Source organism: Aspergillus nidulans, chromosome V (assembly GCF_000011425.1).
Source record: "Aspergillus nidulans FGSC A4 chromosome V".
In the NCBI taxonomy this organism is placed as follows: Eukaryota; Fungi; Ascomycota; class Eurotiomycetes; order Eurotiales; family Aspergillaceae; genus Aspergillus; species Aspergillus nidulans.
The window spans coordinates 1,384,600-1,405,495 of NC_066261.1; the positions used below are offsets into that span (position 1 = coordinate 1,384,600).

At 47.5% G+C, this 20,896-nt stretch overlaps 9 protein-coding genes across 9 annotated transcripts, besides 1 other annotated feature; 4 read left to right on the forward strand and 5 right to left on the reverse strand.

Annotated features, from left to right (window-relative positions):
* Nucleotides 1-20,896: part of a sequence feature (contig 1.89 1..282268(1)) that runs on past the window's edge.
* ANIA_05239 (uncharacterized protein) lies at nt 135-1,439 on the forward strand (the record flags this gene model as incomplete). Its single annotated transcript, XM_657751.1, has 2 exons — nt 135-156; nt 784-1,439. The coding sequence occupies 2 exons, from the start codon at nt 135-137 to the stop codon at nt 1,437-1,439; spliced, it is 678 nt and encodes a 225-aa protein (XP_662843.1).
* ANIA_05240 (DUF3716 domain-containing protein) lies at nt 1,618-2,421 on the forward strand (the record flags this gene model as incomplete). The annotated part of the gene is made up of 2 exons (XM_657752.1): nt 1,618-2,343; nt 2,395-2,421. The coding sequence occupies 2 exons, from the start codon at nt 1,618-1,620 to the stop codon at nt 2,419-2,421; spliced, it is 753 nt and encodes a 250-aa protein (XP_662844.1).
* On the reverse strand, nt 2,642-3,026 carry ANIA_11472 (uncharacterized protein; the record flags this gene model as incomplete). The annotated part of the gene is made up of 2 exons (XM_050612225.1): nt 2,642-2,756; nt 2,995-3,026. 2 exons carry the CDS (start codon nt 3,024-3,026, stop codon nt 2,642-2,644), a joined length of 147 nt encoding a protein of 48 aa, XP_050468168.1.
* On the forward strand, nt 4,259-5,505 carry ANIA_05241 (uncharacterized protein; the record flags this gene model as incomplete). The annotated part of the gene is made up of 5 exons (XM_657753.1): nt 4,259-4,514; nt 4,571-4,883; nt 5,005-5,118; nt 5,184-5,265; nt 5,404-5,505. The coding sequence occupies 5 exons, from the start codon at nt 4,259-4,261 to the stop codon at nt 5,503-5,505; spliced, it is 867 nt and encodes a 288-aa protein (XP_662845.1).
* Nucleotides 8,021-13,360, reverse strand: ANIA_10649 (uncharacterized protein; the record flags this gene model as incomplete). Its single annotated transcript, XM_657754.2, has 5 exons — nt 8,021-8,170; nt 8,235-8,274; nt 8,337-8,448; nt 8,600-12,073; nt 12,448-13,360. The coding sequence occupies 5 exons, from the start codon at nt 13,358-13,360 to the stop codon at nt 8,021-8,023; spliced, it is 4,689 nt and encodes a 1,562-aa protein (XP_662846.2).
* On the reverse strand, nt 13,662-14,143 carry ANIA_10653 (uncharacterized protein; the record flags this gene model as incomplete). The annotated part of the gene is made up of 3 exons (XM_050612226.1): nt 13,662-13,802; nt 13,959-14,050; nt 14,101-14,143. The coding sequence occupies 3 exons, from the start codon at nt 14,141-14,143 to the stop codon at nt 13,662-13,664; spliced, it is 276 nt and encodes a 91-aa protein (XP_050468169.1).
* ANIA_10654 (uncharacterized protein) lies at nt 16,068-16,736 on the reverse strand (the record flags this gene model as incomplete). Its single annotated transcript, XM_050612227.1, has 2 exons — nt 16,068-16,158; nt 16,588-16,736. 2 exons carry the CDS (start codon nt 16,734-16,736, stop codon nt 16,068-16,070), a joined length of 240 nt encoding a protein of 79 aa, XP_050468170.1.
* On the reverse strand, nt 16,951-18,733 carry ANIA_10650 (uncharacterized protein; the record flags this gene model as incomplete). Its single annotated transcript, XM_657755.2, has 4 exons — nt 16,951-17,430; nt 17,489-17,548; nt 17,706-18,613; nt 18,700-18,733. The coding sequence occupies 4 exons, from the start codon at nt 18,731-18,733 to the stop codon at nt 16,951-16,953; spliced, it is 1,482 nt and encodes a 493-aa protein (XP_662847.2).
* Nucleotides 19,406-20,828, forward strand: ANIA_05244 (nucleic acid/nucleotide deaminase domain-containing protein; the record flags this gene model as incomplete). The annotated part of the gene is made up of 2 exons (XM_657756.1): nt 19,406-19,954; nt 20,007-20,828. 2 exons carry the CDS (start codon nt 19,406-19,408, stop codon nt 20,826-20,828), a joined length of 1,371 nt encoding a protein of 456 aa, XP_662848.1.

A 20,896-nucleotide genomic window follows, 5' to 3' on the forward strand; every position in this document is an offset into this window, starting at 1 on the left:
AATTAAATTCCTATAGTTTTAGGTTATTATAGCTAGTAGATTCTTCACCGCTACTTCCTCCTCTGCCCTATATATATCTGGCTAAGGGCAAAAACTCACAGACAGGAAACAACTACTTTTTATTCCTACCTATCATGCCTCCTCTAGAAATGTCTCGTACGAAACCAATCCCTATCCCAGAAGAAGCCGAAGTACTAGATGTCACGAGCTAGAGTCGTTGATACTAACAGGTAGTATTAGACTAGAAGAATTCGCTAGAGAATTAAAACACAGTGACCGTCGAGCTTCCTATATGTGTCACGGACCGACGTTGGTGCCAACCTTGATTCGTCATTCCGGAAGTCAGCAACAATCATACGAGAACTGGCCTGTACATGGCTTATCCCGGACCAGAGATGCAATCGGCAGTTGGTTCCTAGTGGACCGGCTCGTCGCAATTCGGGCAATGCTCGAATCAAGACTTCGGGCGTAGCTCGTCACACTAGATCTTACTATCTCATCTCCTTCTCCTTCTCCAAGCCCTCCAAAAGCTACCCATGTCTTCATCACTCCGCCCAAGGGACGATTTGGCCATTATAGTGGGAAAGCAGAGGAATACCGACAGTCTTCCATCACTCGTACGAGGAGTCTCCAGGCAGGCAAGGCTGTACGAATGCCTCTGCACTTCTATTTGTTGAAGCAGAAGCAGATAGGTGGTATACCACAGACATTATCCTGCCACCTGTTAAGTATACTCAACCTTTAAGCTTAATCTTTATTAATCTAATCTCTAACCTTATCTAGAGAGTACATGCGCCTATATTTATCCTGCGGCAGTTCAATCGTACAAGCACTTTATAGAAGTATACCTTCTAAAAGAGCTAAGTTCGTACGAGCCACAGGAGTCAGATACCCTTCAACTTGCCTTTCAGGTACAGGGAATAAACCCAGTCTATCTTCCTGACTCGTACGACAGGCCTCAGTCAACCAACGATATCCTGCAGCACTTTGAAGGGAAAAATAGCAAGGGAATCTTTGTTATTATTACCAGAACTGTCTCTGACCCCTCTGCTGCACCTGATGCAGAACCAAAGGCAAAACAGACAAAAAGAACAACCAAGCGTCAATCCTCCGTACGAGTATCTAAGGTCAAGCAGGAGCCTGAGATCAAGCAAGAACCTGAGGTAAAGCAGGAGCTTGAACAGGATATAACTGTACAAGATAAAAATCTTAAAGTGGTTCCTGGGCCTGCTATACGGAAGAAACGCTCATTTTCGGTTGCATTAAAAGAGAAGAAGGAGCCTGATAGTGATACTCAGGAGAAGGATACAGAGCAGGAATCATTAGAGTTGCTATTTGTCCCTGAGGAGAAGGATGGAGTGGCTTATCGTACAAGAAAGCGCCATATCCTCCAGCAGGAGGATATTGAGCGCTCTGCAGAGTTTGGCATTCCAGTTTAGATGCAGAGATATGATGCTTTAACAGCTGTTGGTGAGGTAGGCATTCAACATGGCCATGCATGTAATTTGTACAAAGGTATTTAGTAACACAGCTTGAAGTTTAAAATCTCTACTGTTTTGCTTCTTTTCCTCTCCTCTTCCTTCATTCCTCATCTTTCTTTCCACAACAACCATCACCATGGCGTACGAGACTTCTGTTCCCTATTCCCTATCATTAAAAGCATCTGCTGACCATTTATTTGCTCCGTACGAGTATACTGCTACCTCTGTAGCTTGTATCTTGTACGAAGCAGACAAAGATAGCCTCCAAGCTCCTCGTACACCCAACCGCGCCCCCTCCTTCCCTGCCAACCGGCCTCTCAGCCGAGAAGAGTGCCTGAGCCTCTTTGCCTTTATTAATAGACGAGCCGGACGAGCACCAACTGCTGTGCTTCCACTTGGGGGTCAAGAGCTATCTGGGTATATTCATACAGATATACAGAGGCGTGTGCTGGCCCTTCCTGGGCGGGAAGTTAAGTTTATTCGCGGCAGAATAAACTGGCATCAGTTATGGCAACACCGGCCCTCGTACATCAATGCCATGCTTATACAGTCTCGGGGGACTCGTCTGACCCAGCCTTGTAAAGGATGCCGCTCCGTACAAGGAAGACCAGTCTTCCCTGAATGCCGCCATGTACCTGGGGCATTCGACGGATGCTGCGCCAACTGTAAATGGCGTGACCATGGGTATCGCTGCTCCGTACGAGACGAGCACTGGCAGTGGATGCTTGGTGGTGGACTTGGTCTACCCCAGGGAGCTTCAAACCAGCTGGTTATCAATCTTGATCCAGTGGAAGGTGAGGCTGAAAATCCTATCTACCTTGATTTCCCTGAAGGGGATGAGGACAATCCGATTGTCTTTAAGGTACGTACGAGTTTTCATTATTCTTCCTGTACAAACACCTGCACTGCCTAGGGGTACGGGCTCGTGTACCTCACCTGAGCATAGCTTGCACCTTTACGTGGTGCTTAGGATAAGTAGCCAGTCGGTGAAACTAAGCAAGCTATCCTGCATATGTAATCAAATTTCTGCTGGCAGAATCTGGACTGGTACAAACTCATTACGTGCTAAATACGTTTTTGCCCTTTTGTTCGAACAGTATGCCGTATTCCGGTATTGCGCTTCCGGTCATGCTTCAGGTGTCTGCGCCGAAAGGGTCAGATCACGCACCGTTGGGAAAGGGCGGAGCACTGTACGAAGAGTCAAGTAGATGGCCCTGGATGAGATTTCCAGAATCAGAAAATGAAATTGAATGACTCGTGATCCAGAGGTTACTACTGTCGTTGGGTATTATGCAGATCAGCGCCCCATTTTCAATAAAGCGCGCCGGTCGCATTCCCGCCTGCCAGTGCCTCAAGACCACGCTCCATGGAATTGTATTGTGCGGTTTCTCGACTAATTTATCGGAAACAAACAGCTTTGGGTACAAACCGGGCTCTTGCTACGTAGTTCTAGATATTTTTTGTCTCTACTGGTGATGGCGTCGAATCTTTCTAAACGGAAGCAAGAACTTACGAATGGTATAAATCTCTAACCTCAGAGGACATTATAAAGGGGGCCGAATATACCACACAACCATGACCAAGTTGCTAAAACATGAAGCAGTACAGCGTTTTTGCTCCCTAGAACGTGCAGGCCGGCCGCGAAGCACCATGCTATCGATGCTAGAAGCTCTTGTAGCTTTTTGCGTGAGTATCCCTATCTTTATATGGATGATTTGGTATCCTATCCCCAGAGAAAATACAAGCCGAGTTGTGAGTCGATCGGTGAAACAATCGGTGAAGCAATTGGTGAAACAATACACTGGGACCATGCATATTCAAAGGTTCTGTCGCTTGGAAGAATCAAGACACCAGCCTGCGAAACTCCCGAGGAATAGGCGTTGGGGATCGATTGACGGTTCGCATGAAACCCTCATGGACCGCCAGCGGGTTAACCAGAGTGTGAGACTTACTCTAACATTACTTCCATTTCAGTTCGTGATTAAAGGAAAATAGAGACGAGGTCTGCCCGACTAGCTCTCGGGAGTTGCTGAGATATTCAAATTGTGTAGAGAGATAAAAGCGGAACTTGTAAGGCAATGAACCGATATGGCACGCGTTGGAGGCCTATGGATGGTATAAGTCTTTTGGGCTTTGGCCCCGTATACAATTGCGCCTTCTCGCCGTGGAGGGTCCGTGATGCATCAAACCCCTAAATCTGTTTATACGTGACACTCGACTGCCCGATTACAAAGTAGCGGGTGCGCGTGCTTGGATTGTCTCTATGAATTGTGCGGAATTTTTTCGTGACGACGCGGACGTACCTCGGTCACCGCCGGTTTCGATGGACGCGTATAAACATTGAATGTTGCCCTAACTACCGCCAGATGGAAGGGTAATTCTTCGGTCAACGAACGTGATACTTCATCATCATACGTCGCACCCCGTATAACTTTACACTGTATCGGCATCTGCAGCGACCGTGGAGCCGAATCCGCTGTCCACGGCAGAGATGACTGCAATCTCGACGAATGCCATCATGGTAGCCACGACGATGGAAGCAATGGTATTTCCATTGTTGAGGTAGAGCAGAGGCAGAGTGCACTCTTCCTCCAGATCATGAAATGTCAATGCTTTTTCGATACCAGCTAGTAGCCCTTTGTATCCTCACTAGCCACAGGAGAAACCCTATTGGACTCGAGGCTATATAAGCGGGGATAATCTCAAGCTCCAAGCACGTTTTTTATAGTGATAAGGTCGCCCAGTTTATATACATGCGACCCATAGAGACCAACGCAATGACAGAAAACCCATACCTGCATCCAGGCTTCGCCGGTTTCAAGCCCCGGCCAAGCCATCAGCGACTGGCTCTCTGCGTCTTCTTGGGCGCCCTGCTTCATACCGCCGCCGTTAACTCATTCAATGGCTTCGACCTATGGGAACAAAAGACAACGGCGATATGTTCGAGCTCATTGTTGCTATACCGCACGCCCCCTGTTACGTGCCTTGCTCTTACCCCCTATCCTAAGCAACGTGCCTTGCTCTTACCTATATGTACGTTCTGCTACGATTATGGGAGGCTCGATATGGATATGTAATATCTTAGTCAGCCAACGGGGTTAAAAGCTCCCCGCCTAACATCAATGAGAGATCATTCTCATCCTCCCCAAGATTTCGCCATAAGGCCTTTGATACCCCCGCTGACGAGAGACAGGTGCCGGCGTGGGTCATTTCCATGACGGAGGTTGAGGTCACAGCCAGCAACGAAGTCAAAACGAGATCCCGGTCGTACACCATCAAGGGAACGCCCATTGTAGCCCTCACCAGAGAAGTTGGAGATGTCGGAGACTCAGATGCATATATATCTTCATTCACGTACCACCTGTATACCCACCCAGATGACCACGACGCACGATTCGAGGAGTACGTCCCCCTCGGCAAATTACCCAAGGAGGAGCTTGCGACCGTCGAGTACATGTTCCGTAGGATCCCCAAAGGACCCAACAACTTCTTTATAGCGCGGCTGCTCGCTTGTCTTTGGCAGCCGTCTTGTCACTGGCATTGCCGTAAAGATGGTCACGTATCGGGCGTGCTACTCGGACGACGAGCACGATTTCTTTGGTGATTACCTCGACTGGGATCAGGTACATTTGTGGAGGTGGGGAGATGACGATGAACGGCTCGCTGTGTTTTGAAGACTGATTCTTGCTGTACCAACCTAAGCCCCCCCTATGAGCCGTTCCTGCTCTTGTCTATCATCTACACTGATGCCTTTTGGTTGGTTCGCTGCGAGGCATGCGGAAATGTAAGTGTTCCATAGCGCGGCACGAGCTGGCCGTAAATATTTATAAGATCCGTATTGCTCACCAATAAGCCCAGAATATCGTACACTGTCATGCAGCACAGCGAGTAACCATAGCATTATACCAATTACCCCATGTAGCAGGAGAGAGCAAGCAGCAGTCTAAAAGCAGACGCAGGGCCAGCTCAAGTTTCTCGCCAGATCCTACCAGAAACAACGCGCAGTATGGGCCGGCTGGCTTAGCATGATTTTTAACGTTTGTAGAAGAGACCCTGTCTTATTAAATGCCGTAACTGCCATGTCTACGATCGATACTGTAACCTTGAGCAGTCCAGCTGTGCAAAACGAGAAATCACAACAGCACCTCAAAACAGCTCCATATGCGACTGCGACGTATATCTTACCCACCACTGGTGCTTGACCATATGAAAGTAAACATGGTATAAAAACCAACATATATTACATCATCTAGGCAAGGTGGCCGAGCGGTCTAAGGCGCGCGGTTAAGGTATCTATCAGAACCTTCTCTTGATCTATCAAGTTTCCGCGTCATTAATTTGGCGTGGGTTCGAATCCCACCCTTGTCAAACTTTTTTTGCGTCGTCACCTTTCCGAATAAGTGCTGTTGGATTATCGGAACGTAGTGGATCGATCATATCCGAGCAAGGAGCAGCAAGTTCTATGTAGCCTTGGCAGCGGAACTGACCAATTTTTTTTTCTTATTAGAGGCAGCTGCTTTTCGAACAAAGCTAAGGACTGAGAGTAACTGATGGACTGCCTCTCGTTTCTACTGAAGCTCTAAACTCTGCACATATATACTTGATGCTGGCTAAATTTCAATGCGTGCAGGTTATATGCTGAGGAAAGTGGACTGGTCACAGCTCAGTATCTTACGCGAGGCATTCCTCTGTGAGCGGACCTGCCAATGTTCGTGGATTCAATGATTCATCGTCGGCCAGATATTGATTAGAAGAAGGCCGTAAGAGCCCATTCGGACATTGTGAGCTGAAGAATAATTGAGTAATCTCTGCCGAATGCCGCGCACCTGGTTAATATTGTTGTGAACCACAGTCTCTTTTCCGCTTAACGATCTGGAAACGGACTTGAACCACTGCTCGATATCTGCCGTTTCACGGCACTTATCCATGGAAGTAGGTCGATATTGATTGGGGACTTAGTCAAGTTCACAACCGGTCCTCAGCTGAAAGTCGTCATTGGTAGCTTCAACACTGAGAATACTGCTACATGTTGCAGGAAAGGTGACAGTATTCCTCCGTCTGGATGCCGACAAGATTGAGCCCAAGCATGCCCTCAAGAAACTCCTTGCAAGGCGCGAGCACTGGAACTTCAGAGGATGCGAAAGCAACATGGAAGAACAAACCGATTTGCGCGTCGGGGAGGAGTTTCCGTAGCATTGCTGACACAAGGAGGAAAGTGACAGGCCCAAGAAGTTGGGAGCAGAAACGGACACTCTTTTGCATATCAATCAAGCCTGCTGAAAGCCACATCATATGGTTTATTGTGACCAGATACCGGAACTGTAGTTGAGCGAGTCTTATGGGCATTTAGTACCTCCTTGCGGTCGTGGTCGTCTTCCCACCAACGGCGTTGTATGATAGAACACCATGCCCGAATATGATGCATGCGTTATTACGAACAAGTCCACCAAGTCAACGCGTCACGGTATTTATTTCTGCTGCGACTCACCTACAACTGTTCTTGCTAGCTGAGGCGCTCCCGTTGTGTCCAGCAAAGTGGTTTACTGGCTTCTTGCAGCAGCCGACAGCTTGTGACTAGCAGACATTTTTTAACCGCCACGAGACGTCTTCGAGCAATGAGATCTCCCTGGCTACGCAGACCGTCTACTTTTTGGAGAGCTGTGCAGTGAGACACTCACAGCTGACAAGAGACCTACCGGCGTTCGGCCATGGAAACAAATGGAGGCTGGAAAAACAGAGATAACGGGGCCAAACGTGACGGTCGATGTGGTCGGGGTATCAAATCACCTGGTATTCCTGACGAGCGAGATTTTCGGATCGCGGCCATGAGGCCATCGGCGGGGTGTCACTGGTTCGGTCCGAGCGCGGGATCGAGCCCGGAACCAGACGGTTACCGACCACATCATCAATCTGTCAGAAGAGAATGATGTCATGACTCCTGATATCGTGTACATAATATACCAGCCAACCTCGTAAGAGGATGGCTAAGAGTTAGTCTAGTCAATATGAGACAGCTAGCTTCAGACTATTGATAGCCTTCGATCCCCTGGTGATTCTCTACTGTACCTAATCGATCCTCCATCCTCCTTGCCCGTCACACGGGGTAAACGGCGAAAGAATGGGTTGGATTGAACACCAGAACAATCACTCAGATTGCATCAAAGGTGCCTTCTGGTTGGCGCGGCCTTTAGACAGAGTTTAACACGCAATCAAGCTTGGGGAAATTCATAATAAAGAAGAGAGAAACCACGCCTGGTCTCAGTTGCCAGTTCTCTGATCTACTATAATCATGGACGACAACATCCCTTGAATCAAAATGACCGCCGCACAGGAATTTGAGGCTGCCAATGCGAAGTACGTGCGTCTTTCAACAAGGGAGACCTACAGCTTCCTCCCCAACGGCAATGTTATTATCATCATGTTTCGTGAACTGCGCTGATGGACACTGTCGACAGAAAGGTCGCCGTGTGGCCTGCATGGATGCGAGATTAGGTATTACAACAACATTTGGCAATGCCTCTGTGTCAACTGACTGTCGCTCAGACACTGCTCGCGCCCTCGGCCTTGACGAGGGCGACGCCCACGTTATCCGAAATGCTGGCGGCCGAGCAAGCGATGCGCTCCGGAGCATCATCATCTCGCAGCAGCTGCTTGGGACGCGTGAGATAGTGATCGTGCATCACGTACATCTTCTTTGTATTTCTATCCATGCCTTTACTAAAATGCGATGCAGACGGACTGTGGAATGCTCACCTTCACTGATGAGGCCATCCGTCTCAAAATCTGGGAGAACCTGCACGAGATGTTAAGGGACGTATTTAGATGGATCTTCCTATCTAGACGTGCCGTACGTACAAGAAGGAATCGCTAAAGAAGAAATGAGAAAGAAGGATTGTTGTTGCAAGGAAGTCTTGTAGGTGGCTCACCGCCTTCAGGACAGCGCAGGCCTTGGCCGAGTCACTAAGGTCTAAGGTCCTTGTATAGGCAAAGGACCCATAACAGTACCCCCCCCTCCCTCTATGTAGGAAGTACAGGTCACAGGGTAGGTCATGTTGCTTTAGCCTTTATATATGCATCTCTGTTTAGTGAGCCGTCCTGAAGTCTATATTGTTTCGTACGATCCAGCCACTCATCCAGAGCTTGTACTTCCTCCAAAGCTGTGGCAGCTTCCCAGGTTGGCTGAGCATAGCCTGACCATTTCACTAGGTATTCCAGCCGGTGACCTCTCCCGTATCTCCTGCGACGTTCGTCCAGGATTTTCTCTACCATGTATTCTTCCTCACCGTTCACCATGATGCTAGGGGGCTGGCTATCATCATTCTTCTGGGAAGGAAGTGGATCTGATGAAGCCAGCCGAAGCAGGTCCACATGGAAGACTGGATGGATCCCTGGGGGCGTATTCAGCCGTACAGCATGACTGCCCACCAGGCCTATAACCTCATACTTGGCGTTCTTCCAGTCAAGTTTCTTACTGGGTCGGTCCGTACGGATGTTCTTCAGACTTAGCCAGACCTTATCTCCCACTTGGTAGTTTGTGGCCGGGCTCCTGTGTTTATTAGCCTGATTCTCTGTATTCTGTTGGGAATAGGCCATGGAGGCTTGAGCCCAGTCTAGGGCTTCCTTAACTTTCCGTACGATGGCTTCCCCTTTCTGGATAGGACTCTTGGTTGGTTCTTCAGCTAGATGCTCTACCTCCTCGGTAGGGGTAAATGGGCTGAGGTTGTACCCATGGCTTAGATAGAAGGGGCTGACCCCTGTTGCTGTTGATGTACGGCCATTAATTGCCAGCTCTGCAAGTGGAAGTAGCCTGTTCCAGTCCTTCTGGTCATAGCAGGTATACATGCGGAGGTAGGTTTCCACTGTGCTGTTCATTCTCTCTGTTGATCCATCAGTCTGAGGATGATAGGCTGTAGATAGCCGGCGGTTGATCCCTGTCAGGGTACATATGCGGGCCCATGTATCACTTGTAAACTGGCTTCCCCTGTCCGAGGTGATAGCCTTCGGGATCCCGTGTTTGCTTATAAGTACTCGTACGAGTGCCCAGGCCACACTCTCAGAGTCAGTTTCTGACATTCCTTCTAGTATCACACCTTTGGTTAATCGGTCTGTGATAACCATGATGTTTGTACAACCTTCGCTCTCTGGTAGGTCTGTAATGAAATCCATTGAAACCTCCTGCCAGGGACGATCAGGCACAGGGAGGGGCTTTAATAGCCCCCTTCTCTGGTCTCTCCAAGACTTGGTCCTCCCACATATATCACAGTTCCGGACGAATCTTCTGATATCCCGGGACATGTTAGGCCAGAAGTATTCACGGCTAACCAGCAAATATGTTTGCTCTCGGCCAGGATGTCCTGTCAATATAGAGTCATGTGCAGCCTGAATTATACTCGTACGGAGCTGTTCACTATCAGGCACCCACCTCCTCCCACGGAAGAGGATATGGTCTTGGGCGTCCAGCTGGCATTCTGAGATTCCGACTTTCAATTGTAGGTGTGGAGGAAATCTCCTTGCTCCATCTTTCAGGCACAGTACTGCTTCACTATATCTTTCATCCTGTTTGAGTGCCTCCTTCCACATATCACTTTTTTCGTACGGCTCCCATGGTTGCTCTTCAGCCGGTCGGAGGGTGGCAACTACCGTCTTCCCCAAGTGTTTTTCTGTAAAAAGTTGCATCGTACGAGACTTGACCCTGTCATCTTCATCATCAGGCATGTCTTGGTCTCTCCTGTGAAGTGCATCAGCTCTCTGATTGGCTGACCCTTTCCTATATACTAGCTTGAAGTTGAACCGGCTGAGAAATAAGGACCATCGTACGTGTCGTTCTGTCAGCTTCCTTGGGGAGAAGAAGTACTCCAGGTTTTTGTGGTCTGTAATAACTTGGAATTCTCCACATGAGCGCAGTTCAGCATCCCAGGCTTCAAGACATCGTACAATTGCGAGTAGCTCCTTGTCATAGATCTCATAGTTGCATTCAGCTGGAGAATTCCTTTTAGAGAAGTAGGCACATGGGTGCAATTCCCCTTTTTCATTATATTGAGAGAGAACTCCTCCTGTATTATAACCTGAGGAGTCGGTCTCTACTACCGTACGGTAGGAAGGGTTGAAGGTTGCTAGGACAGGTCCAGTAATAAACTTTTCCTTAAGCAGATCAAAGCTATCCTGGCACTCCTTAGTCCACAAGAAGGGTGTCCCTTTCTTTGTCAAGTTGTTCAGTGGGCGTACGATCCCTGAGAAGTTAGGGATGAACCTTCGGTAGAAGTTGGCAAAGCCCAGGAATCCTCGGACGCCCTTTATAGTAGTAGGGGTTTCCCATTCCTTTATTGCTTTCACCTTCTCCGGGTCCATTTTGATTCCCTTCCCTGCCTGTATTATAAAGCCCAAGTACTTTGTCTCCTTGCACTCAAATTCGCACTTCTTAATATCCAAATATAGGCCTGCTTCTTCCAGTTTCTTCAAGACCATTCGTACGTGCTTCCGGTGCTGGCGGAGGTCCCCATTGGTATAGACAAGCACATCGTCGATATAGGCTGAGCAGAATTCATCTAGATATTCCCGGAGGGTCCAGTTGATGTATTTTTGGAAGGTGCTCGGTGCATTAGCCAACCCAAAAGGGGTGACTAGCCATTCAAAGAGCCCGTATCTCGTACGGAAGGCAGTCATCCATTCCTGGCCTTTGGCTATGCGGATCTTATGGAAGGCAGCAGACACATCCAGCTTAGTAAACCATCTGGCTTGTCCAATTTGGTTCAGTGTCTCATGGATCAGGGGCAATGGATAGCGGTCCTTCTTGGTAATGGCATTTAGAGCACGGTAGTCGACGCAGAACCGCAGTCCTCCTCCTGGTTTTCGTACAAAGAGTACTGGGGCTGCAGCTGGGGAATGGCTCACGCGGATAAAGCCTTTCTGTAATAGTTCAGAGAGTGTTTTCCGGAGGACTATTAGTTCTTCCTGGGTCATGTTGTAAAGGGGGCCCCAGGGGACTTCAGGATCCTTCCCACTCTCCTCCTGTACGAGCTCGATTTTGTGATCAATCCCATCTCCCCGGTGCGGTGGTAGTTCTTCTGCTTTGTCTTGTTCGAAGAGCCTTAGGTATTTCCAGTATTGCCTTGGTAGCTTTGTACGGGGGTCAATATGTCTCTTTGGGGCCAGTGCCTTCTGTATATCTGCCAATGAGACCGCAAATATCTCAATATCTTGGCCACGGCACCTTTTCCTTTGTATAAATCCTCCCATGGTTGCGGCGGATATCTGTGCTATGTTCAGCTTTGGTAAGGGCCTCTTTGTAGTACTCCATAGACGGACTCCAGTAGTACAGAGGTACAGCCTGCCCCTCTTAGCCTCTAACCTTCCATCATGTTGCTCCAGCCAGGGGAGTCCCAAGATCAAGTCATAGCCCAGGTTATCGGGTATCACATAGAAGTAGGCTCCTTTTTCTGTATGCGCCCCGATGTCTAGCTGAACCCGTACAATCTTATTAATCTCCTCTATATTCCCGGTCACTCCCTTGAAAGGTTTCGGGTGGATAGGTATGGTGGGTATTTGATGTATCTTGACAAACTTGTCACTGATTACCCCATAGGTCAGGCAGCCTGTATCTATCATTGTACGAGCATTATAGGTATGGTTGACTAGTGCCTCCACCAAGAATGGGGGGGTATTCATGCGCGAGCTGTTGAAATCTTGCCAATCAAGTAGTATTTCTCTAGCTGTATAACCCCTCTGTACGCGACTTTGCACAGAGGTTATTCGTTTTCCGACTCGCTCTCGCTGTAGTCATCCATTTGGTCTTGTTCTTCCTGAACTGTGGCCACCTGCCTAGGGCGCCTGGTAGGTTTTGTAGGGCACTCTTGTATAAAGTGGTCAGGATCACCGCAGCGTAGGCATTTGCCCTCAGACAACCTCTTTTGCTTCTCCTCTGCAGGCGCCTGACTAGCTTTTCTTGGGGTCCTGGTCCCTTTCGTACGGAGGGCCGCGACTTCCTTTTGTAGGGCTGCAATTTGAGCATGGGTGGCTTCCCAGTCCATTTGATCAGGGGTCCCGGTCCGGTCAGAGCCTCCTGCTGGTCTTGTACGAGCGACATGCGTGGGGACAGCAGCGCGAGATCCTTTTCGTGTAAGCCTGGCCACTCTCTGGAGGTTGTGGTTGATTTCGCGCAGTTGATTACAGTAGTTGTCGTACGAATCCTCCTGCCTAATACCAACCATGGCTTTTAGCAACTCAACATTAATTGCCGTGTCCAACAAGGCCTTCTTCTGGTTATCATCCCAATTAATCCCTCCAGCATTAAGAAGTTCTTCGTCAAATTCATTCAAGAACTCTTCAAAGTCACGTTTCCCTTGCTTCATTGTATTCACTCGTACAAGAGCCTTTCTCTGTCGGTCAGGGTCACCAAAGGCCTTGTCTAGTACCGCGGAGAATTCTGCCCATAGCACGGGAGTCTCAGATTTCTGGCGAGCCAAGAGCCATGGTAGTACACGCTGGCTGGCTTTTCCTCTCAGGCGGCTGTAGGCATAGTAAACTTGTTCCTCCTCTGTAGGGTAGCAGGCGGCGTCGATTGCAAACTTCGTACGAAGGTTCATCTGGAAAGGAGGGTAGTCCTTAGGGTCTTCTCCAGTAAAGGGTTCGACATCCGGGTGACGAGGACGGGGATAGCTTCGTTCGTAGGGGGTGGGCGTTGCAGATGTAACTGTAGTAGTAACTGGTGGATGGTTTCTCAGCTGCGAGTTCCGTACGGCCTGTAGTTCCGCCCGTAAGCTGTTATTCTCTTCTTGGAGCTGTTGTTTCTGAGTCCGCATCTCCGTACGGAGCTCCTGGAGCTGCTGTAGCAACAATGTGACACTTTCTTCTTCCATTGTCATAGTAAAAGGTCTCCTCATACTATTATTGAGATTAGTGAGCGATTCCTAATGTTAAGGGACGTATTTAGATGGATCTTCCTATCTAGACGTGCCGTACGTACAGGAAGGAATCGCTAAAGAAGAAAGGAGAAAGAAGGATTGTTGTTGTGAGGAAGTCTTGTAGGTGGCTCACCGCCTTCAGGACAGCGCAGGCCTTGGCCGAGTCACTAAGGTCTAAGGTCCTTGTATAGGCAAAGGACCCATAACAGTAGTTATATTCAGCTGGAGAATTCCTTTTAGAGAAGTAGGTATATAGGTGCAATTTCCCTTTTTTATTATATTAAGCAAGAACTCCTCCTGTATTATAACCTGAGGAGTCAGTCTCTACTACTATATAGTAGGAAAGGTTGAAGGTTGCTAGGACAGGTCTAGTAATAAACTTTTCCTTAAGCAGATCAAAGCTATCCTGGCACTCCTTAGTCTATAAGAAGGGTATTCCTTTCTTTGTCAAGTTGTTTAGTAGGCATATGATCCCTGAGAAGTTAGGGATAAACCTTTAGTAGAAGTTAGCAAAGCCCAGGAATCCTTGGACTCCTTTTATAATAGTAGGGGTTTCCTATTCCTTTATTGCTTTTACCTTCTCTAGGTCTATTTTAATTCCCTTCCCTGCCTGTATTATAAAGTCCAAGTACTTTGTCTCCTTGTACTCAAATTTGTACTTCTTAATATCTAAATATAGGCCTGCTTCTTCCAGTTTCTTCAAGACTATTTATACATACTTCTAGTGCTGGCAGAGGTCCCTATTAGTATAGACAAGCACATTATTAATATAGGCTGAGCAGAATTTATCTAGATATTCCTAGAGGGTCCAGTTAATATATTTTTGGAAGGTACTTAGTATATTAGCCAACCCAAAAGGGGTGACTAGCTATTCAAAGAGCCTGTATCTTGTATGGAAGGTAGTCATCTATTCCTGGCCTTTGGCTATACAGATCTTATAGAAGGCAGCAGATATATCCAGCTTAGTAAACTATCTAGCTTGTCTAATTTAGTTTAGTATCTCATAGATCAGGGGCAATAGATAGTAGTCCTTCTTAGTAATAGTATTTAGAGTATAGTAGTTAATACAGAACTGCAGTCCTCCTCCTAGTTTTTATATAAAGAATACTAGGACTGCAGCTGGGGAATAGCTTATATAGATAAAGCCTTTCTATAGTAGTTCAGAGAGTATTTTCCAGAGGACTATTAGTTCTTCCTGGGTTATATTATAAAGGGGGCCCCAGGGGACTTCAGGATCTTTCCTATTCTCCTCCTATACAAGCTTAATTTTGTAATCAATCCCCTCTCCCTGGTGTGGTGGTAGTTCTTCAGCTTTGTCTTATTTGAAGAGCCTTAGGTATTTCCAGTATTACCTTAGTAGCTTTGTATGGGGGTTAATATATCTCTTTGGGGCCAGTGCCTTCTGTATATCTGCTAATAAGACTATAAATATCTTGATATCTTGGCCATGGTACTTTTTCCTTTATATAAATCCTCCTATGGTTGTAGCTGATATCTGTGCTATGTCCAGCTTTGGTAAGGGCCTCTTTGTAGTACTCTATAGACAGACTCCAGTAGTACAGAGGTACAGCCTGCCCCTCTTAGCCTCTAACCTTCTATTATATTACTCCAGCCAGGAGAGTCCTAAGATCAGGTCATAGCCCAGGTTATCAGGTATTATATAGAAGTAGGCTTCTTTTTCTGTATATACCCTGATATCTAGCTGAACCTATATAATCTTATTAATCTCCTCTATATTCCCAGTTACTCCCTTGAAAGGTTTTGGGTGGATAGGTATAGTAGGTATTTAATATATCTTAATAAACTTGTTACTAATTACCCCATAGGTCAGGCAGCCTGTATCTATTATTATACAAGTATTATAGGTATAGTTGACTAGTGCTTCTACCAAGAATAAGGGGGTATTTATATACAAGCTGTTAAAATCTTGCTAATTAAGTAGTATTTCTCTAGCTGTATAACCCCTCTATATATAACTTTGTATAGAGGTTATTCATTTTCTGACTTACTCTTGCTATAGTTATTGATTTGGTCTTGTTCTTCCTAAACCATGGCCACCTGCCTAGGGCGTCTGGTAGGTTTTATAGGGTACTCTTATATAAAGTAGTCAGGATTGCTGCAGCATAGGTATTTGCCCTTAGACAACCTCTTTTGCTTCTCCTCTGCAGGCACCTGACTAGCTTTTCTTGGGGTCCTGGTCCCTTTTATATAGAGGGCCACAACTTCCTTTTATAGGGCTGCAATTTGAGCATGGGTGGCTTCCTAGTCTATTTAATTAGGGGTTCTGGTCCAGTCAGAGCCTCCTGCTGGTCTTATACAAGCAATATATATAGGGACAGCAGTATAAGATCCTTTTTATATAAGCCTGGCTATTCTCTGGAGGTTGTGGTTGATTTCATGCAGTTAATTACAGTAGTTATTATACAAATCCTCCTGCCTAATACCAACCATGGCTTTTAGCAACTCAATATTAATTACCATGTCTAACAAGGTCTTCTTCTGGTTATTATCCCAATTAATCCCTCCAGTATTAAGAAGTTCTTTGTCAAATTTATTCAAGAACTCTTCAAAGTCGCGTCTCCCTTGCCTTATTATATTTACTTATATAAGAGCCTTTCTCTGTTGGTCAGGATTACCAAAGGCCTTGTCTAGTACTACAGAGAATTCTGCCTATAGCACAGGAGTCTCAGATTTCTAGCAAGCCAAGAGCTATGGTAGCATATGCTGGCTGGCTTTTCCTCTCAGGCAGCTGTAGGCATAGTAAACTTGTTCCTCCTCTATAGGGTAGCAGGCAGTGTCAATTATAAACTTTGTACAAAGATTCATCTAGAAAGGAGGGTAGTCCTTAGGGTCTTCTCTAGTAAAGGGTTCAATATCCAGGTGACAAGGACAGGGATAGCTTTGTTTGTAAGGTATGGGCATTACAGATATAACTATAGTAGTAACTGGTGGATGGTTTCTTAGCTGCAAGTTCTGTACAGCCTGTAGTTCTGCCTATAAGCTGTTATTCTCTTCTTAGAGCTGTTATTTCTAAGTCTATATCTCTGTACAGAGCTCCTGGAGCTGCTGTAGCAACAATATAATACTTTCTTCTTCCATTGTCATAGTAAAAGGTCTCCTCATACTATTATTGAGATTAGTAAGCGATTCCTAATGTTAAGGGATGTATTTAGATGGATCTTCCTATCTAGACGTGCCGTACGTACAAGAAGGAATCGCTAAAGAAGAAAGGAGAAAGAAGGATTGTTGTTGTGAGGAAGTCTTGTAGGTGGCTCACCGCCTTCAGGACAGCACAGGCCTTGGCCGAGTCACTAAGGTCTAAGGTCCTTGTATAGGCAAAGGACCCATAACACATTGATTCTACTAGAATATATGGCTCTAATTTTCAGAAAAACTACGAGGGTCAACTGTCTTAAGGATAATATTTATTTCTTTGGTTTTCTCCCAACAGTCTGCCGTAAACACACCTTTCTGTTAGCCGCAACCCAGCTGCTGATTCCACACCCTGTCTTTCAAATATTCTTCAGTATCAAGTAAAGTGATTCCAAGCCAGTATCCATCAGATCTCACTACGACGACAGGACGCTTTTCCCTCCATCTTCAGTCACCCGGTCTCTTACTTTGATCTTCATGTACCCACCACCCAATTTGGACACCGCCGGAGTTCCAGATCCCTCAAATGTCACGCGGAATACTGCACTTGGCGCGAAGAGTAAAGCTTCACCCACGCGAAGACGAACGATTCGGTCAAGAAAAGACAGTTTTGAGGACATGTGGGCCTGGCCTTGGGATTCCTCCTTCTCCGAGAACGTTTTGTTGTTGGATTCCACTCCCAAGGCAGCCGCGGCAACATGATGCTGCAAAGCACGAAGCCATGCAGGGGATGAAAATCTGTGGACAATGGTGACCGAGCAAAGACTGAGAAGGTCGGCGGAGATGGTTGGCTCTTGAGTGGAAATCACTATCCGGGTTGCAAGATGGCGTTGCAGTCTCACACTGGATAGAAGAGTCTCTGTAAAGATCTGCGCTTCGGCTGAGTCCTTCATATACTGAGAAGCCAATGAGACGATGTGCGGGTTGAGGAATTGGGCTGGCAGTACTACGAACCTTGTGAGCTTCATCGAGAGCTACTACTCTGCCAACATTGGTATCCTGCTCCAGGAAGACCTCAAAGCAAAAATTGAATAATGCACAAGCTGTCTCAGGAGAAAGGCAAGGACATGAAAGGTCAACGATGGTCAGTTGTGAGGGCTACTCCGGCCAGTCAGTTGCAGGAGTCGCAGGTGTTGAATTTATGGGAGTTTGGAGTAATTGAACATCTCACCTTTGGCGACCAGCTAGTTCCGGCGTCATTAACTGCCTTTTTCCCCTTTTTACTCGTGCTTGCAATGATTTGCTGGCTGGGCATAAAGCTCTCGAGGATGTCCAGGCGTTGCCGTACAGGCTGTTGCTGGGAGGGCAGGAGATCAGAATCGAAAATCCGTTTCTTAAAGTCCTGATAGTCGAATCTCCCTCCAGAAACCTGCTGTAGAAGGCGCATTTCCCTCAAGACTCGCTGCACAGTATGGAGGTACAGGGGGCCAGAACTGCTCCCTTGGCCTGCTGTCATGAGATCCAGCATACGTTTTGTGTTCAGGTCTTGCTGATTTATTTGGAGCGGGTGAACACGCGATTTTGAACCTGCTGTATGTTTTCTGTATGGCCTAGTCAGGGAATGCGGCACCGGCTGTGGCTGTGTATCTCCCACCTGAATATTTCGGAAATTTGTTGGGGCACAGAGAACCCTCACTTGGACATTTGGGCTGGTGGCGAGGAAGGCAGCCTCGCACGGTGAACCGCCCTGGTCGCCGATGAATGTGTCGTAATGGAATACAACTGCTGTCAGAGGATTATGAAGTTGGCCAGCCGCAGACGGAATCAAGCACCCCTCGAGTAAACAGGAAAGGGTGTGGCTCTTGCCGGAACCCTGAGAGCCACAGATGAAGATACTCGATGGTGAGCTAACATTGAAGAAAAGACGGGGGTCTTCTCCATAAGCCTGGCTATCCAGGTCCGGAGATCCTAACGCACGGAGCTCTAAGACACCGGCCAACAAACCATATTGCGACGGTACCAAGTTGGGCTGTGTATAGAGCACGGGGCCAGTAAACACCGGCGCAAGAGAGACGTCTTTAGCCTCATCACCTGAAAAACCCAGCTTCAGGAGACTGAGCTGATATGCCGTTCTTGAGTCTGTATGCCGTGTCAGTTCCCGCATGGCACGTGATATAAAGCAGCTTGCATTTGACCTGAGCTGTGGGGGGAATGTGAGAACGTACGGTCATCAGCATTGTTGCACAGTGAGCTATCCATCGTGCGGCGGTGATTCGAGTCAGCAATCGATCTAGCGCTAGGATTGACTTTATGTGGTGAAAATTTAAGCCAACCGCTAAATTCTCGTCGCAGAAGCATATATGTACCACGATTGAATACGCCATCATTGTTATAGACGGTCTACTGTGGGCCATGTAAGATCTTCCTTGCCAAAAGCTTACTAAAACGGAAGTCATTTCCCGTTGTGCCTCGTGCAGCAATGGCTCCCGGAGTGGTGGCCTCCTGAAGTAGTCTCCTGTTGCAGCCTCTTGCAGTGGTGGCCTCCTGGAGTAGTCTCCTGTTGCAGCCTCCTGCAGTGGTGGCCTCCTAGGTTGGAGTCTTGAAGTGGTGGCCTCCTGTACCTAACACCTACAGTAGTGTGTCCTTCTGGCGGCCTCTTGCAATACTAACAATTTATACGAGTAATTTTGTGGTGCTGGATATAGCAGTGGTACGCACTGGTGGCCGTAGGCAGAACTGTCACATGCACTGATGCCCTGAACAGCGAGCTAAATGTCTCATTGGGCTTCAATACGATTACCACTAATGTGAGCTTCAGGTGCGACCGGAGTCATAAATATCTAACATTCCTGCTTGCCCTCTGTGTTTCTAGCCATAAGTGTACTTACCCTTGTCCCACTACAAACTTTTCGTCTTTCAAACGCGATAAACATGAAGCAGGGGAACAGTCTAACGCTTGTTCCAAAGCAAATCGGGCCTCCACGCTTTGATCCATATGGACGACTCCTCGCCCGTTTCTACGAGTCATTATTTTTCTGGAAGTATCTCGGGCGAACACAAGGAGAACACACCCCCGAACCTCCTGTTCTGGACATCCACCAGGAATGCAGACGGAGATTCTTGAAGAACCTTTCCTATATCTGCGACTTCAGGAAAGGAGTCCAGGCATGCACTGCGATAGCAGTTGAAGATCGTGTGGACTGCTACCGGTTCTGGGTTGCTTCAAACATGAACGTGAACAAAGCAGTGGCTTTTATTCGAGAAATTCTTGCAATGTTGCACGACAGACATTTAGATGCTTCGAATAATGAGTCAATGATTGAGGCCAGTCTTATTCAGCGTTGCGTGGAATTCGCTGCCAAGCGCATCGATAGTGAGGGGAGGTTTCTCCGCATTATGGCAAATCGATGCATTCTCATGCTTGAGGACGAAGAGTCGGAAGCAGGTATGACCTTTTTCCTGAGCAATCTTCTAGAGCGGGTAAGTGCTGACTGTAATTAAAGCCCAAGCTTTATCCGAATGGTTACATCAGGCCCTCAGCTGCTCCCGCAACATTACCCTCTGCCGCTTTCTCTACGACCAACGTCACTCGGCCGCCATGAAAGAGCTTTCTGCGCGGGCTATATCCGACAAAGGAAGACCGGGCCGCGCCGAAGAAGACTCGTGCTTTAGCTCTGCCAGGCATCATATTGGTAGACTTATCCATCATATACGTGCGCCGATAGAGCTCGCTCAAGACAGTCGTCATCTGATGTATCTCACCGACGCCTATACCGTCTGTCCTGTCAGCCCATGTTCCGCTGTGTCATGCCCGGTGTCTGACATGCATACCAACCTGCAGGGGATCCTGAACCGGATGTTCACGGCCGACGACGAAGACAGGGTAGCCGTTGGGGATGGTCTTGTTTACATCAATAAGACGCGGCCAATCTTCGACACATTCTTGGCCGAATACAACGGTCGGGATCGGCAGGTTCACGCTGAGATTCAAGTTCTCGAGCATTTCTACCAGCAGCGACTCTCCTTCCTGGATGGCGATCGCTATATAGCCTGCAGCAAACCGGCGTGTCTCTGCTGCCAATTGTATTTCAAGCACCATCCGGCTCGTATGGTCGTACCTGCCTCCCACCAGAATGTTTATACTTCCTGGAGCCCCCCACTACTGCCTCGGTTTGCCAAAGGTGACAAGGACACGCAGCTGCAGAAACAGGTTCTGAGCTACATGGCACAAGACATGCGAGAGCAGATTATTCAGCAGGTTTTGCAGCGCTCTCGCTCGATGATAAGGCATCCTGATTCGAGAACCTCATTGACCGATCTACCAGCTGAGGCGGCTTTTGGCTTTCTGGAGTAGCAACGGAATACGGGAGCACATATCAGCGTATTAAAATGAGGGACCGGTGGAGTAATTGGGTTTATTTG